Source organism: Hyperolius riggenbachi, chromosome 2, assembly GCF_040937935.1.
Source record: "Hyperolius riggenbachi isolate aHypRig1 chromosome 2, aHypRig1.pri, whole genome shotgun sequence".
Classification (NCBI taxonomy): Eukaryota; Metazoa; Chordata; class Amphibia; order Anura; family Hyperoliidae; genus Hyperolius; species Hyperolius riggenbachi.
Window position 1 is genome coordinate 344,741,860 of NC_090647.1, and position 19,300 is coordinate 344,761,159.

The 19,300-nt window shown below is 41.0% G+C and overlaps 2 protein-coding genes across 5 annotated transcripts in view; one reads left to right on the forward strand and one right to left on the reverse strand.

The window, feature by feature from the left end:
* The window catches only part of CYB561D1 (cytochrome b561 family member D1), a 71,506-nt gene extending 67,612 nt beyond the window's left edge, over positions 1-3,894 (forward strand). The window contains exon 5 of the mRNA XM_068269517.1: positions 3,657-3,894. Within this exon, the coding sequence (XP_068125618.1) occupies positions 3,657-3,709 (53 nt within the window). The 3' untranslated portion in view covers positions 3,710-3,894. The remainder of the gene's footprint in view (positions 1-3,656) is intronic.
* Positions 3,570-19,300, reverse strand: part of AMIGO1 (adhesion molecule with Ig like domain 1) — a 205,393-nt gene continuing 189,662 nt past the window's right edge. For all 4 annotated transcript variants that reach the window (XM_068269513.1, XM_068269514.1, XM_068269512.1 and 1 more), the window contains one exon: positions 3,570-14,709. In XM_068269513.1, the coding sequence (XP_068125614.1) occupies positions 12,900-14,438 (1,539 nt within the window). In that variant the 5' untranslated portion in view covers positions 14,439-14,709 and the 3' untranslated portion in view covers positions 3,570-12,899. The remainder of the gene's footprint in view (positions 14,710-19,300) is intronic.

The following is a 19,300-nucleotide window of genomic DNA, read 5'->3' on the forward strand; positions in this document are numbered from 1 at the left end:
TTTTCACCTTTTTAAAGTGAACCCAAGCCAAAGCCCGGGCTCAAATCAAGTTCTTACCCTGAAGACAGGGAAGCCTCAGGATCCTATTGAGGCATCCCTCTCGTCAGCAGCCCCCCCCCCCCCCCCTTGAAGAGTGCAGCCCCCCTAAAAATCGGGGCCGTGCAGCTCCACTTCAGTACTAATCGCCATGCTGCAGCTACGCGATCCCGCCCACTCATGCCCGCGGCTTACTGCGCATGCACAGGCAGACTCAGTCGGCCATAAATAAGGAAGAGGAGGCTGCGCGGCCCCGATCTAATTAGTGACACTGCCTTGTAGCTTATCATCCGGGGGGCGCTCAGCGTCGAGGGACATTCGTATAGAGAGGGTACACTTTAAGGTAATATTTTCAAACCTAATCAATAAAATGCCCTTTGAGCCTTCAGCAATGACAAAAATGCTCAGAATAATTTTGACTGTAATTTTGCACTTACTTTTTGGAACTTTTCAGTTGCAGAATGTTGAAAAGTTATTTTTAACTGAAGATGAAAAATTATCTCCTAGTAGAAAACTTAAAAGGAAAAGTAAATTGGATCAGGCTCAATATCACATGCAGGTGCTGCTTAACTGCTTGAGCTCTAGAGGTTTATACCCTCCTACTTACCAGGTCATCTTTTACAATTTGATGCTTCACAACTTTAACGGTTTATTGCTCAGTCATCCAACTTGGCACCCAAAATATTTTTACCTCTTTTTCTTCTCACAAATAGAGCTTTCTTTTGGAGATATTTGATTGCTGCTGCAATTTTTTTTTCTTAATATTAATTTAAAAAAGACCGAACTTTTGTTAAAAAAATAAAAACCCATACAGATAAGTTAATTGACTCCCCCCTAAATTGTCCCTAGACTATGATACATACACTACACAATACATACATAGACATTTGCCTATGGTAGGGATTAGATTGTGAGCCCCTCCGAGGGGCAGTTAAGTGACAAGACTATACTATATATGCACAACGCTGCGTAAGATGTCAGCACTATATGAATATTTAAATAAATAATTACCTAAAAAAACAGCCTACCAGCTCTGATCATTGGCTGGCAGGCTGATTGCTGGGATATGCTGCGCAGACCGACGGGAGCGAGTGCTCATGCGAGCCCCTGTCAAATCTCGTTCCTTGTGAGATAATGCATATATGCGTCACTGAGGAACAACAGAGCCGCGGATCTGCCGCCATTCTGCAATAAGCAGTTGGAAAGTGGTTAATGGAACTGCCTACCATTTTCTACAGCATGGCACTGCCTCATTTGTGATTGGATCCTAAATCCATAACATCTAGTTACAGTGAAACAAAATATATTACTCTGTTAATGATCCATCCGCTGCACAAATCACGTTCTGTTGACCATGATGAAGGTCTATACATGGGCACATTTCCTTGGTCAAGCATGTATGCATTCATTTGTAGGGGTTGGAGTGTAGTCAAAAGTAAAAGACAACATAATATGGGGTAATACAATAGCAAGAAGCTGAAATTGATCTGATTCAGACGTTTGCCTTTTTGTTAAGCATGGTTGGTGAACATCTATACAGACATTTGTTGTTGACTGAATTGACCATAAATAATTTAATCTGGTGATAACCATTATATGTCAGTATGCAGCTTCTGTATCAGCATTGATTATGTGGAGTGAGACCCCATCTAACTTTTCAAGACTTTATTCTTGAGGGATTCAGACTCATGAATAGAGAAGATCACTATTGCTAGAAGAATTTATTCTACAAGAATTCATGGTAAAACAGATTTCTGTTTTATCAGGTGACTAATTCTCATTCCCCTGATTGGCTTGGCACAATCAGCCTACATAGAAAGCAAAACTGAGACATGATCACATGGTTGTGACCAGCCAATCAGATAAGTAAAAACTGATTACCCGATAAAGTGATCATGAGCTTCTTGAATTCTCCTTGCAGGATAAACTCTCCTAGGAGAATTGATAATTTCTCCTGACATACAGTATTTACAATTCACTCAGTAGACAACTACATGATTTGCTATCACAAGATAACGATGTCACTTGGAGTCTCTGGGAAGGGTTGACACCCAGTAAAAGGGCTGGAGCACACCAAGAGCACTTCTGAGCGCTTTTTAAAACGCTAACGTTTTGAAAAGCGATTGGCTAATGTATTTGTATGGGATGGATCACACCAGAGCGATGCGATTTTTTTTCCCCAAACGCAAAAGTGGGTCCTGCAGCATTTTGGGGGTAATTCAGCCTGAGGTCGGTTGTCCACCACAAACTGGTGGTAACAGTAGCGCTGCGGTGCACCACCAAGAACAAGCCTTCAGGGCACCCCGCCTTAGTACACGGTGTTCCCTGTTTGGCCACCAGCGCGCGCTTGCGGTCACTTCCTGCTTCAGGTATGAGGAAGCTTACTGTAAAAATACACTTCCACGCATGCGCAACACGACGTCACAACACCGACGTTGTAAATAAACCTGCATCGCCACAGAATAACATGACTTCCGTGGCGACACAGATCGCCGCTGGTCACACACGGTAATGTAGTTCTGCGCTAGCATTAGATTGGGCACTTCCAGTGCAGCGTACCGCAACGTGGGAGGTATGAACTTCCCCATAGGGTTTCATTAGGCTGTGGAAACAGTGCGGCAGCCATACCGCACCTCGCCAGTGTGAAGGGGTCCTCAATGTTAAGTATAGGAAAAGTGTAAAATCGCTCTAAAACAATGTTAGAAGAGAGCGATTTTTTTTTTCTGCAAAAGCTAATCACGTCCAGCTGAAACTGTACAAAAAAATTAAAATCTCTACACCAAAAACACTCCAAAACTTGCTAGACATAACTAGAAAATTGCTAGGCACGTCTGGAATTGCTTAGAAAAATCACTTCTAAAAACACCTAGAGTTTGTGATCACGCTAGCTGTTTTTGATGTACATGAGCCTAAACAAAGGGGAAAAAAAATCAGTACCAGTGGTCTAAATGGTAGAAAAGCCTTTAGCTCTGTACACATGCTAGACTGTGGTCCTGAGAAACGAACAGTAAATGGAGGGTCAACTGAGAATCATTTAAAAACCGTGTCCCAACAATGGTAACAGACAGCAATTATCAGCCATGTAGAGCAATCCATCCTGTCGGATCGGTTCGACCAATAATCGGCATCGTTTGTTCGTGACCGAACAATGACAAACGTTCATTCCATACACACTACTCACACATTGCAAATCTCACACTTCCGAGTCCTCATTTTCACGCTTCTTATAATGATCCAATTAGAAGACCGTTGCCGTGCCGTCACTGAATTCAAATAAGTGCCAATGTGGTTCTTTCGTTGCTAGCTGCCGGGGATTGCTTGTTTTCCAACGAGTGTGGTCTTATGTGTACGGAGCTTATGAACTAATGAAGATTATTATTTCCCCAATGTTGCACCATCCAATTTTCTGCATAATTTCTGCCCATGTAACATTTTATTTGACCCAAAGGAAGCAAAAAAACAATTTCATACACCAGTGAATCATGTACTGAAATGTTTATTTCCAGAATTCAAACTATCATAACAATGCAGCCATCTTTCTGACGTAAATAAATAAATAAAGTAATATCTATATTTATATATTATATATATTTATATATTTGTATGTATATTTCTTACAGGGAGCAGATCTAAGCTGCAAATATATACGGGAAGACATGATGAGACATTATAAGAGAGGGAGACGACAGAGGATGAAGGAATCTAAAGACGGAAGATGGCGAGTATCCAGCTGTGAAACGTTACATACAATGACATCACGTTAGAAAAAAGGTGTTTGAGATTTCCTGTAGTGTTCCTACTTCTTCACAAATGACAAACATTTAAAATACTTAATTCAGTTGCGAGATATGTGTGTTTTTCAGGCTTCTGTGTCTTTACACACTGTTGAGTGGTAGTACAAGCATTCCTGATGAGGTCACAGCATAAATGGATCACACTTAGATATGTCCACACACAGGCTAATACAAATGAAAGCCACACAAATATGGCTGTGCCAAACCTAAGCTTGTTTTGTCTGTAGTGAGCAGAACTGTGCAGTAATGTTTTAGCCACTGATCATCTTGAAACCTTGCTGCTTAAAGGAATCTCAGTCTGGGAGAAACATGGAGGAAGCCATTGTTGGATCCAGAGGCATAGCTAGAGATGATGGGGGCCCACAGAAAAATTTTGATGGGGCCATCAGACCTAAGCAAGCACTCATGAGCAATGCCACCTGCCCCTACGCTATGGGATATGAGCTGACTGGGCAATGTTCAGTCTATGGGCACTGAGATACTGGTAGAGGGTGGAGAAACACAGGAAAATAAATGGTGAACACATCAGTTACTACTTGGGCCCCCTCTGCTTCAGGGCCCCATAGCAGTTGCTATGGCTATTGCTACACCCCTGAGTGATCTCTTTTGAAAATGTGGCTTTCGTAGCTGATGAGCTGATCCATTACTAATGCATATTGACTAAATTGCCCAGACTCTGCATAGGAAACAGAAATTCACACTGCACTGACTGCATGTAGGTTTGTTTCACACACTGCTGAAGCTAAAAGATAGCAGTTAGGGTAGTTTCACTCTGACAGGTTGCATTGTAACGGACATGTACTGTCTTGCGCGCTGTAACGTAATGGGATTAAAAGTCTATGAACAGTTCACACTTCATCAGTTGTGATACAATGCAATCAAGGTGCACATTGGTGAATTGCTTCTTTGTGTGCAATTGCAAATGTTGCATTTGGTTGAGTTATGTGTACATTATAACGCAACACTATGCAACACCCCAGTGTGAAACTAGCCTTACAGCCAGACAAGCGGCAGCTGTATATTTCTTTCAGGTTAGGTCTTTTAAATCTATCCCCGTAGCCAATAAGCCATGACTTACATTCTGTCACTTTCAGGTTAGTTAAATCAGATTTGTCTAAGACCTGTATTTTCCAAAGTGACATTTAGAAAAATTGTGCAAAAGAGTTTTTTTCAAAAAGTCTTTAAAAGCCAAACGTGATATTGATAAAGCACCAGTGGGACGAGTCACCAGCTGGCTTTTATAGCATATGTTGCAGTGGCAAGCTGTCCTTACTGAAGTCTACCCTGTACCATAAGGCATCATAGCATGATATTTCTAAAGGATATCCCAAACTACACACAGTACAGAAGTAAGTGCTGTGAGGTTCTTGGTTATTTTTTAGGTCTGCTTCAACCTAGGGGACAAATCACATTGTGTGTACTTTATGAACAGGTTGTCACCTGTGTCCTCAACAATTACCACCCAGCTGCAGTTTGTTTGCTGCTAAGATACCTACACACACGAGATGGCAGACTTGGAAAGCATGATCCATCTATTATCTTTTCCTCTAAGCTAGTCATACATGGGTCAATAACTGCTGTACTGCAGACATCCTCTTCAGAGTCCCAATCACATGATATGACGTGATCGGGACCCAGAGGATGATGTCAGTGTCATAGCCCCAGTTGGAGGTGGAAGAGACATTTCTATCACCCCTCTTCCACCACCGAGTGGTGCTGTAACATCATCTTCTGAGTCCCGATCACATGTCATATTAGCGATTGAGACCCAGGAGAGGATGTCAGCATTACAGCGCCGCTCAGTGGAGGAAGAGGAGACCTGATACAGCCTCCGGAAAAGGTAAATATGAAAGTACTCCCTGTGCTCGCTCTGCATTGGCAGCACAGTATAGCTGGGGGAGGGAAACACTAGGGAGGCTCAAAACAACGTGGCACCGCAACGCATATTGAAAAAAAACATCTGGCAAAAGCTTAACAATTGTAAACCCTAGCATTACACTGCCTGATGCAGGTTGTCAGTCCTCCAGCCCTCCTCCTCTGTCACTCAATGGGAGATTTTCAAACATCATCAATTAACTTTCAATCAATTAAACTCCCCCAAAGGTTTGTCCAAATGGCCATGTGGAAGGCAACAGATTTCCAGCAGATTTCAATCTAAGTGATACAATAGGGTGAAGGAAATTAGCATGTGAATTGTCATTGGCACTGGTTGATGTGGCCAACAGATAGATCCCTCTCAGATCATTATCTAATCAAAGAGGGATCTTTCTGATCGAATCCCACCACACGCTGTATCTAGATTTTCAATTGATTTCAGCATGAAATCAATTGACAATCTGTGTGCACTGCCTGCCGGGTCTCCCCATATATATCCCTTCCTCGGGTCGTGCAGAGTGTAGGGGCAGCGGAGCTACTCTCACTTGTCCGCTGGCACTTCCTCACAGTGCCAAGCATCGTGGCACGTACCTTTATAAGACCACTAGAGGCCGCTAGTGTTTGTCACGTGACACACAGCTCCTCGGGAGTGAAGAAACAGTGAGAATCACCAGAGGGAGAGAAGAAATGGTAGGAAGTGAAGGTGGACAGGTGAGAGTCTCTCCATTGCTGCGTCAGGTTGGCCTGAAATTAAACACCACTAGCAACGTGCTCCCGACTCACTGTGGATTGAGCACAATCTACTATAAAGTGAATCGTTTGCAGAATCGTTTCCAGAGAATCATTTGCAGCATTGATTTCTAGCATATTCAATAAAATGATCGAATCAGCCGGATATTGCTAAAAAATATCGACCAGTCTATGGCCACCTGAATCCTCAATAGAAAACTGCATGCACTGAGCCTGGCTGATTATGCATGTTTGTGCAGCATTCCTTGCAGAGGTGGACAGGCAGTAGTTGGATTGCTCTGCTCTTGTCCAATTATAGGAAGCTTTTGCGTTTAAAATAAATGATGACAGTAATGAGTAAATACATAAGTGTCCACTGTGCTACTAATTCCCTGCAATCTAACTTGCAAGGTGATCTATCTATAAATCCACTTACTGAAAGGCAGCTTCCAGCCCTCATTTCCCCCAGTTATGTAGGCATTGCTATGAATGCCAAAGGCCTACTTTGCACGGATGATTTACCACTGGTAAAGCACTAAGATTAAAAGCCTTCAATGCAATCTCATGCGAAATCCACATTAATGTGAATGTGACAAAATACACAAGGGGGTTTTTAGCCATCACCCTGACTGCCATCCAAGTAAATGTTGCCATACAGCGTTTGGGCCTGGTAAAATGAGAATTAAGCATCAGTAAACACACAAAACTGCATGTGAAATCTTAAGGACTGCCTTTTGGGTATGTATACACTGTATATGTGCTGTGTGGTTTCCAGTGCTTAAAAGCAAACATGTAATGAGGAGAGCGGGAAAGTTAAATGCTTACTTCAGTAGTTGAAAGCCTCTGAATGGTCATCAAGCTTCCCAAATCCTAGCAGAGCCCACCATTCCAGTGCAGGGCCCCTCTTTATCTTGTGGCTGTAATGTACTCCTGGTTGTGGATGAGGGCATATGGGCTGGAAATGCATATGTAAGGTTTGTACATGCCCAGCAGAATAAAGCTGCTGGTGCATGGCTTTTTTCCCTTCATGCACTAGAGCTTGGTTATACTCAGCATGGGCGGATCTTACTTGCGAAGGTTTAGCCCAGATGCCCTTTTCCAAGGCTGGGAGCACAGATGACACCTATTCAACAAGCTTTTGTCAGTAGGTATAGAGTAACCCTGTGCTGGAACGGTGGGCTGTAAGAGGATCTGGGAAGCCTCCAGACCGCCTAGAGGAAAGTATCTAACTTTACTGAGGATATTATCTAACTTTCTTTTTTTCCTCTCTAACTCGGGTTTTCTTAAAAAGCAAAATGCGTTTGGACCAGCATTTGTAAAAATCAAAACTGCCGTATGCACAATTACAGCAGGAATTCAATATTAACATTCACGTAAAGTGAGCCTTAAAGTGGAGATGAACTTTTACTCATTGCATAATTGTGTTCCTTTCATATAGTTTATAGGGCATTCCTCAGGCCAAATACTTTTTTTGTTTTGTTTTAATACTCTAATTCCCTATAAACTAAACACGCCTCACCCACATCTCCTTTTATGCCTTTGGCACTGTAGCAAGGGCTTATGGGAGCTCAGTCTGGGGAGGAGGAGGAGGAGGAGGTTACTAGCCATTGATTTCAGAGGCAGAGGGGAGTAGGGAGGAGGAGAGGGGACTGAATTTACACACAGGCAAGCTGATAGCATCTCCAGCCCTCAGCCTGTGACAAACAGAACATGGCTGCCCTCATTGTATCACAGGAATAAATAATCATAAACTTTTGAAGCTGTTTGCAGCTAGATATGCAATGTAAACTATCTAAACTTTAAATAAGATATACAGACAAGTTACTTGTTGTTTTTTGTTTTTCATCTCGGTTCCGCTTTAATTGCTATGAAACAAGTGGATTCTGGTATTCTAGCTGATTAGTCTAGCTCACGTGTAAAACTCATGGAGATGCATAGAATCTGTTAAATCAGCAGATAGATTTGAAAGGCTCTGTTTTGTTGTTATTACTTCCTGATTTACTACATGACTATGACCACCTATTCAGAACCTTACATATCTATCACCTGACTAAACTGATGACATGGTTCTTCATGACACCTGCAACACAATAGCAACACTGTTTCAAGGAATAATCAATTTAACTGTAAGTAAAAGGCAGAATCAGAGGAAATGTTTTGCAATCAAATGGGACAAGAAACTAGGTAGAACTAGACAGAGAGTCCACACCAACGGTCAATTCTCATGGACATCACGTTTGTTAAGGCAGACAGGATTGTAGACCATGATTTATGTGCCCTTTCTAGAGAGAAATCTGTTACCTTTCTCTTCTTGTTCATTTTTCTGCTTCTTCTTGTGTATGCACATTAGTACAGCTCTGTATTGTCTACTCTGTTCTCATTGGTCGTTCTCTGGACTATTTGTATAATTTGTACCTTTCTTTTTTTGCATTTAGCTCCTCTTATCAAATCTGCTTGGCTGTTATGAATATAGTGCATTAGTCTATTAACCCTCTTGCACCCTGTAGCTGTGCAACAGAGGATGTAATAATTCTATGTGATGAATAAAATAATGTGGTAAAGGTAGACAGCGAGGTGGGCATAGAGCTTGTTGATGCATTGGGTAACATATATATATATGGCACAGGCATTATGGTCTACAGTCCATTGTACCTCAACAAACCATGGCATTGTCCCCATAATACTGCCACTCTTATGGTCCCTTTGTGTGGTTCCAACAATATTTAATATTTGTGCTTATATAATACATTTGTTTGAAGCAGGAATGCTATGCCTCTGTTTTCTACCTTCATTGAACCAGATGCTTCGTACGTATAGCCAGGGTGGCCAAAGTTTATGGTATTATGGTGTCATGTCTATTATTAGTACTTCTATCACTTTCTTATTAGATCTTATTGCCAATTCAAACAAAGCATATAATTTAAACTAGGAGAATGTGCATCCATAATGCTATGTCTGGGGGTCAGGGTTGTGCATGTAGGATCTGCAAGTTGACGTAATAAGGGATCTACAAAACTCTTTCTCTAAATGGAAGACAAAGTTGATGGATTGGCAAATCGCTATTCATTATTCCTTGGCTGCAGGCTCTCCTGTTGTGGAAATTAAGTTTACCTAAGGCTTAAGTCCAGGCAAATAAGAGAAACCTCTGTATGTACCTTAATAGGTCCCCTAATCTACTACTGGAATTGCAGTTCCACTACTTTCATAACAACTATGCCATCTAGGAGGTGGTACGGTGTGTTCAGCCAGCAGGCAGACCATGCATCTATGGCAGGCTGAGAAAGTGGTGCAATTTTCAGGTTGTAGCATACTGCTAGTCACAACACTGGACTTTGAGTGGGGATGCCAATATCTATCTCATAAAATATTCCCGAGGCAAATGAAAGTATAAAAATCTACTTGCCTATGAAGAGGGAAGCCTCTGAATTCTCCTAGCCTCCACTGTTGCCACAAGCAGAGCCTCTGAATATATGTTCTCGTGGCTGCGCTTCCTGACTGTACGAATGTAACTGCATGGATACAACAGCACCTGTGCTGAAAGCCAAAGCTGCTTGTCGGTGAGTGGCTCCAGGCTGCTGCGCAGGTGCAGCCGTACACACGCAGATGCAGTATGGCCACGCTCATGCACAAAGGGGAGCACGGACGCAATCTAAAAGAGGGTACTGGGTACCAGTGATAGTCACGACGAGGACATGGGAAGCATCTGGAGGATCCAGAGGCTTTCCTCTTTGTAGGTAAGTAGATCACTTTTTTTTTTTCATTTCATCCACCTCAGATTCACAGGACCTTTCATTCATTTTGTTCCTGCTTGGACTTGGACTTAAAGGGAACCTAATGTGGCAGGTATATGGAGGCTGTCATATTTTATTTCCTTTTAAGCAGCATCAGCTAGCCTGCTGATCCTCCACCTAATACTTTTAGCCATAGCCCCTGAACAAGCATGCAGCAGATCAGGTGTTTCTGAAATTTTTTGTCAAATCTGACAAGATTAGCTGCACACATATTTCTGGTGTGCTGCCATGTAACAACTCACCTGTCCCGGCGGCTGCTCCATTCCTATCTCCGTCTTCCTCTTCTCTATGGCAGGCACAGGTTATTCATACATAACATGTTCCGGATAGAGAAGACAAGGCAACAGGTCTGAATACGGATATCGGAAAGTAGCAGTCGCCGAGTCAGGTGAGTTATTACAAGGCAGCTCACCTACAGAACATGCGGGGGCCACAGGGAGCAGTCATGGGGAGACCATCTGAGTGTCTGGTGGCGCGGGGACTGACTTTGCTTGGGGTGGTTGTGAACCTGTAATAGCCGCCTCTCAGCACACTGGCTTGTGCCTATTGTGCCCACTGCCTAATGCTTAATCCAGCCCTGCTCTTGATATTACAGTCTATTCTACATTTTTAAAAAATCTTTCCTTTTTAGACTGAATACCACAGGATTAGGTTCAGGAGGCTGAATTCTTTAGTTTGTCTGAGTTAGATTACCCACATACTGTGAGATAAATTGATACATCTGATTGATGAGATGAGCAAGAGTAATGAGGAAACTCACCTAGCACTGCATGAGATTATGTTCCTGGTTATAGGAAAGTACCCAGCATTTTGGCACGTGATGACCTTCTGGCCAAAGCCATGTTGGGATAATAAAGCTGATAAAATCTTGCTGTTATTATTAACTGATTTCAGTAACTGGTTTAATCACATATGTATTTTATTCTAACCATTGTACTGAAATATTTTTGAGTATATTTTTATTCAAACAGGGTTAGAAAATTGTAAAGAATTAGGATCAAATGACAGTTGGCACTACAGTTTTTACTGAACGAAACTTTTTTTTTTTAATTGACCAAGTGTGGCTACCCATTACTGATACAATTCAACAAATTATCAACCTTACAATCAATCAGATCAGATCGTTTGATGGTGGCAATCAACCACAATTGATTTATTAATCATTTTTACAGTTTGATTCTGTTTGAAATGATCAGATTGGTTATATTTTTATCCCATTTAAGTGCCAGATTGATCATTTCCCTTCGATCATAATAATTAGATCGGAAGGTCGATTGTTCACTAAAATTGTATCATTTTTGGGCACCTTTAGGAAGATCGGTGGGTGCAGGAGTGGAATCTCACTAATTATCCCTGTTCAGTTTTAGGAAAGAGAAGCTTTACATAACTGAGCTAAGCTACAAATAATTGTATGATTCCGTCTCTTAAAGCAACATGGTAAAATGCGCTAAGGCTAGGCCATTTAGTCTTCCTGGATGAGGGCATGTGTCCTTTTTTCACCTCAGCAGCCGGAAGACTATCCTTTCCTCGGAACAGGTCAGACAGTTAAAAGTAGTGTCACTTTATACAGGGCTGGAAGAAACAAGCTCAATGATACCACTGCATGCATTAAAGCTTAAATAGGAATGGGTTTTACAGACAGTGTGTTCAATGGATTAAGGATATAAGCCTAGCAGGCTTCAACAGTAGCATTAGTTTACTGAAGAGTCAAGCTTAATTTTCAGATCAAGTAATCTGTGACGTTATATGTTCCAGCCGTAGAACACTGGTTGCATTTCTAAGGGGAAAAAAAACGTATAGCAATTTTATGTATTAATGAGCTGGAAGAAGGGAGAAATTTATGACCACAGGAGTTGCCCCATAATATGTCACATCTAAGTGCCATATGCAGACATATGACAATTTTATTGGACTGTTGTGCTTTTCTGTCTTACATCACAGAATAATACAGAAGTCAAAACCGGAGTGACTGACCAGCAGTCTCTTGGATAACAAAGCTATTATATACAAACCACAGTTATATCCATACTGGGGCACGTGAATTGATGCCACCACATTTTTTTTTGTTAATTACCACCTCTTTATTCCTATAGAACGTGGCATTTTTCTGCACTGATATTGCCAAAGATATTGGGGCTCATTTATTAACACAGGTGCAAGGGGGAGCAGCTATCCAGAACAACCAATCGGATTTCATTTGTTCAATGAAGTAAATGTGTAGATTAGCTTTTCTGGGCACTTTTGCTCTTTTTTTTTTTTTTTTCCGCACTTGTCTTAATAAATCAGCCCAAGTTTTATACACATGTGTATATATATGTTTGAGTTGTTGTTGTTATAGAGTCAGTAATAGCAAAGATGTAAACAAAGTCAATACTGCCTTATATGTAATTTTTTTATGGCTGAATTGGTGGGAGACTGTAATGATTTTACGTTAGTTACTATTTTTCTAATACTCTTATTTTCGTGAGCAAACCTATTTTGATTACTAGTGATTATTTTCATCATATTAGCATCCACCTTTTTATATTTGCTCTAACCCTTCAGAATGACCTTTCTGTCTTTCCTTTCCTGAAGTTTTAAAAACAACCTGACATGCACATGCGGGTTCAGGGCACTTTTAGTAAAGGTAAGAGAGGTTGTCAACTCTTTTCAAACATAATTTTGAAAACAACCTTCATACCACAATTGGAGTGTCAGAGAACACTGAACTTATAGATCCTGGGTCTGACATCTTCCGGTGTGGTGATGATGGCTGTAGTGGGTGGCTTTTTATTCCAGGAGCTCCTTGTGAACCATTTGGCTTAAGTTTGCCATTCTGACCTCGCAGGTCTCCAGAGGGCTCTAAAAAAGCCACATGGCGATTGAGAGCTGCTTTGTCACTAGTGGTCTCATGATTTGGAGTGGCACTGAGAACTGAAGAATGGATGCTATCCCTGTCCTCTCCTTGACCCCTATCACCTGGTCGACACCAGCAGCGACATGGTGTCAAGTACAGGTAGATGAGGACTAGAATAACACTAGCCACGCAGCCCACTAGCGTAGTATAAGCTGTGTTTAGTGTGTCTTGATGGACAGGCTGTGTAAAGTTGAACACACTGAGTGTAACATACAAAGTCTCGTTCAGTACCTCCCCTTGAGCATAGCATGTATATGTCCCCCTGTCTTCCAAACGTATGTGTTTTATCTGAAGACTACCGTTACTGAGCATGTATATGCTGTGATTTCCTTCAGTTCCATCAGTTGGCTTTTGTATCCATTCATTTCCAGGAGTAACCCAAATCTGGTTCACACCTCGTTGTTTAGTGTCACAGTTTAAAGTGATTTTCTCTTCCAGATATGCCTCCATGCCAGTCTCCCTTACAACACTGCAGTTCATACCGTCACTGCCATCAAGGGAAAACACACTTACTGAAACAGTCCGTGGTTGTGCCGGTGGAAAACATCGTATCTCCTCTTTGAAATCTATGGTTGACGCTAACTGTCGGACATGCCAGTTCCAGAAAAGTCCATACAGTTCACAGTTGCAGGTCAGGTGGTTTCCATGTAAATACAGCCTGTTACTGAACCAGGCTGGCAGTGCCCGAAGCTGTTGTACAGGGAGATTTCTGATATGATTGAAGGAAAGGTCAAGTAAGGTCAGCTCTGGCAACTTCTTTCCTTCCACCACAAGTTCGATAGGGAAACGATGCATTAAATTATGGCTCAAATATAACTTCTGTAAATACTTCATCTCATCAAATGCACTGCGATCAATATTTACAATTGCATTTTTGTAAAGAAGGAGAACTTCTAGGTTTTCCAAAGAACTAAATGCATTTTCCTCAAGTGTGTGCAGTTTGTTACAGGATAAGTCCAAATGGCGGAGATTAGGAGTGAACTCAAAAGCCTCAGAAGATACAAATGTTATGTGATTGTGTGACAGCAATAGTGTGTGAAGATTCGATAGCAGAGTTGTTGTCCAGTCAGCTCTAACTCTTGGCAGGATGTTGTGACTGAGATCCAGCATTGCTATGTACTTTGGTAGACCACTAGGAACCACTGCCAAGTCCTTCCTGGAGCAACTGATGACATCACTAGCACAAACACAATGGTCCTGGCAATTCAGTGGAGATGCTCCTGATTTTGTTATAAGAGCTACTAAAAAACACAAGGCCCACAGTGGTCGTGGCCAGAAGACAAAGGGGAGCCTCATAGTGAGCAACGGGTCACACATAGCACAGAGTTACATTTGCTGCATTGTACCAGATCACAGATGGCAGACATTCACTGGTACAAGATACAAGAGCTATGCCACACATAATTAGATGTGTTTAGTTAGTGTTGGGGTGCTGCTGTCTATTACAGTAATGTCTGAATTAGCCCATGATCCTTTTAGTCCAACAATCACACCTGTATTTCTTTATAAAGCTCCATCAGTTGTTGTAAGACCCAAATGTTCATCTGAAGTACAATTTACAAACCATGGACAGTGGAAACACGATCACCTGTGGGGAAAAACATTGCTGAGTATACCAGATATAATGACATGATATCACAATGTATGCATTATAATTAGTCTCCATATTTCTTAGCCTATCCAATTAATATTAGTTCATGAAGATTGCTTAAAGAGCATCCGAACCAAGTAAAATTATTTAAAATAAACACCTGATCCACCTGCAAATCAATATTATATACTTAATCTGTTGGTGTGCATTAGTATGCGCTGATAAGCTTTTTTTCTCCATAGCAGTGCATTGTGAAAAAGCTTTCAGTTAAAACTTGTATACTGGGAACTGAGCCATAGGAAAACATAGACATTACTTTGTCTTTCAGTTACAACTGAGAGCAACTGATTAAGTGTAAAAGGACCCTTAAGGTGGCCAGACACCATACAATTAAAAGATCCAATTTCTTACCAATTCGATAATTTCGATCGGTTGTCCCGAAAAATCGAGAGCTTTTCTTTGTTTTCGATCGATAAATCCGTATTTCCCATTTTTTTTTCACGATTTTTGGAGACTGCACATGTTGGAAATTTTTAGACCAACTTTATCAAGAATTGTATGGTGTGTGTGTGATGGATTGTCGATTACTTGATATACAGTTACAATCATTTTTTTCTGAGCATTCAATTATTTTATTCATGATTTTAGAAAAAATGAACATAGATGTGTGGTACAGATTTTTGAATTGTTACAATCAGTCAGAAAAATTGATTGCTATTCTTGAATTGAACAGATATTTAAAAAATTGTATGGTGTGTAGCCATCTTTAGGGCCCTTTTCCAATATATCAGTTGCTGTCAGTTATAATGGAAAGGACAACTGATATGCAGGGTAATGTCCATGTTTCCCTATGGCTCAAGTGGGTGATATTACAGGTTAAGAGTGTTGACCCGGAAGCTGTTACAGGTTCATCGCTATTTTTAAAATGGAAGATGGAGAATTCCATCGATAACAGTGGACAAACATGATGCGGGAGAGGAAAATGTAAGTTTATTTTGACGTTTATTTTTCAGTTCAGGTTTACTTTATAGTGGATCTCCAAGCAAAAGGTAAGTGAGATGCATTGTTATTATATATACCATATGTAAAGTTATATGAAGAGGTTGTGGCACTTTTACTCGTCTATCGTCCGTAGTATTTTCCTACAGTAGATGCTGAAAATTTAATATGGCCAAAATGCCTGCTTGGGCATGACAACATGAGTAAGATATCATGACGTACACCCTCCACTGTCACATGGTGGCCAAGAAAACTGACATCAGTCTTTAGGGTTTATTACTGTCAGCAGGAGTTATCAGTTAAAGGATACCCGAAGTGACATGTGACATGATGATATAGGCATGTGTATGTACAGTGCCTAGCACACAAATAACTATGCTTTGTTCCATTTTTTTTTGTCTGCCTGAAAGAGTTAAATATCAGGTATGTAAGTGGCTGACTCAGTCCTGACTCAGACAGGAAGTGACTACAGTGTGACCCTCACTGACAAGAAATTCCCCTTTTTATCTCTTTCTTGCTCTCAGAAGCCATTTTCTACTAGGAAAGGGTTTTATAGTTGGAATTTCTGATTAGTGAGGGTCACACTGTAGTCACTTCCTGTCTGAGTCAGGACTGAGTCAGCCACTTACATACCTGATATTTAACTCTTTCAGGCAGAGAAAGAAAAAAAAGGAACACAGCATAGTTATTTGTGTGCTAGGCACTGTACATACACATGTCTATCTCATCATGTCACTTGTCACTTCGGGTATCCTTTAACAATTGCAGCAAGGGATCATTGGAAGTCCTTGGTCCTGTGTTGGCACCTTTAACCTTATAGCCAACATAGTACAGTGCAGCTACAGTGATGATATAATCAAGGTTTAAAGGGGAACTGAAGTAAGAGGTATACGGAGGCTGCCATATTTATTTCCTTTTAATCAATACCAGTTGCCTGGCAGCCCTGCTGGTCTATTTCTCTGCAGTAGTATCTGAATAACAGAAGAAACAAGCATGCAGCTAGTCTTGTCAGATCTGACTTTAAAGTCTAAAACACCTGATCTGCTGCATGCTTGTTCAGGGGCTATGGCTAATAGTATTAGAGGCAGATGATCAGCAGGGCTGCCAGGCAACTGGTATTGCTTAGAAGGAAATAAACATGGCAGCCTCTGGCATATACCTCTGTCTTCAGTTCCCCTTTAAAGGACCACTATTGATAACATTTGTAAAATTTAAAATAGATGTGTATTAGTTGATTACATTTGTGTATCACATTGTATTAGTGTATTACATTTGTCTAAGAGTAAAATGCACTATAAATTATTTTTTTCCTATATTCCAGTAACTTACAGTAGGCAGTAAGAATGTGACAGGTCTGACAGATTTTAGACTTATCCATCTCCTCACAGGGATTCCCAGAAACTCCTTTATTTTCAAAAGTATTCAATGGATGGCAGTGGCACTCTCCAACTGCCTGAACAGTAAGCACAGGAAGGCACTGGCTTTCCAGCACCATTGTAAGAGTCCTTTCTAGGGAGAGCTTTTGAAAAGAAAATACTGAGAGTTCTCCATGAAGAGATGGACTAGTCCAAAACCTGTCAGATCTGTTAGGTTTTTACTAGCTACTGTAAGTGACAACAACATAGAAAAAAAATCAATGTATAGTACATTTTACTCTAGAACTAATGTACAAATAATACACATGTATTTTTACAAATTTTCACGATAGTTGTCTTGAAAAAACTATATTTAAGGTATCTGGAAAGATTTTTTGTAGACATTTAAAAAGTAGACCTAATCAAAAGATCCAGAGTTCCTCTTTAAGTATGTATTCCCGGTTATGATTACCAGAGCTGTGGAGTCGGTACAAAAATCTTCCAACTCCAACTCCTCAGTTTATGAAACCACGACTCCGACTCCGGGTACCCAAAATGGCTCCGACTCCTCGACTCTGACTCCTTAGTCCAATACTTAACATGGCTGTGGATTTTGTACAAAAATCATCCGACTCCCGACTCCGACTCCTCAGTTTATAAAATCAACGACTCCGACTCCGGGTGCCCAAAATTGCCCTGACTCTGACTCCTCGACTCCGACTCCAACTCCGACTCCACAGCCCTGATGATTACCATGAAAAATAATATTACTAGTGGGAAAAGAGCCTCCGCTCCACCGGTATTGATAATAAACTGTCCAATGTTTATTGCATATACACAGACAAGAACAGTGTTCGCAAAGCTCACACGTATTGCAGCATATAGAGCTACTTAATCATTGCTGATGAGCTCTGATTAAGTAGCTCTGTATTCTCCGCTACTCATGAGCTTTGTAAACACTATTCTTATCCGTGTATATGCAATAAAGATTGTGGAGCGGAGGCTCTTTGCCCACTACAAGTATACCTGGCTCTCATGTCCCTTGCTTCCAGTAACCACTGGTGGTTAGTAGCAGATTTACTTGGCATTCTTTAGAAATAATATTACATTTCAAGAGAAAGCAATACAAATGCAAATATAATGTAAAGTGAAGTGACTATGTGCAAGATAAGATAACTCTTAGGGCCTGAGCCCACTGCTGCATTTGTGTCCACTTTTCAGTTACACATCAATGTCAGAGATGCTAAAAAGCGGACAGAAGCGGATACAACTGCGTCAGTGGGCTCCAGCCCTTAACGGATGATTGGTATAAGGAAAACAATAGGAAACAAGGATACCCTGGCTCATCCCTACAGATTTCACTATTCTGTACACAAGTTGGGACACATATGCAGTTTGATGCTTTATAAGTGGATGTAACTATGCTAAGATTTTACTTTACTTGCTGTCATGGTGATCATGTGCTTGATCTGACTCGCTGACCTGGAATGAGTACGTAGGTCAGGTGTTTTACTGGATGCCAGCATAGTTCCAGCACAGTTGCTTGGAAATGACTGAGTTGCAAAGTTCAATATGACCGTCAAGCACATATCATTTTTAGACAGTCACTAGTTTATAGGATTCTCTCAGCATGTTTCCGTTAATGCACATTGCACACAATAATTTCAATTATACACCCACATAATAAACACTTGATCTCACAGAAAATGCAGTGTTCTCCGTGTTTCAGCTATTTCTGAAGCTGTCCTATATGTTCAAGGGCAGATCTATTATGATAGACTGCGTGAATCTTATCTAATGTGGCACCATCCCAGGGACAGCAAGGACAAAGCACCACCTTCAACAATTTCTAAATACCATCAAGCACAACAATCAGTGCAGTTATTCATTGCTGTAAATTCCCATATGTCCACATACAGATGTTCTTTGCACTGTTTTCCAGGCAGACAACTAAATGACATTTTTTACCTGCCAAAAGATTTGTAGTCTGTCAGTCTGGCTTTGTTATTCAAGTATTCCAGCAAGGCCCAGCAATCAGCACCTCTTTGCCTTCCACTTTCAAGCCTATGCATCTAAACAATTAGCATAGGGAGATTGTTTCCTGTTGACCAGTCAGCACTGGACAGCGGCTAACTGATAAGCTTGTCATTCTACTTCTCCCCATAGAATACTCACACTAGCACTACTAGCATGTACTAGTGTAGTATTAGCACTGACAGCACTGTGCAATGCAG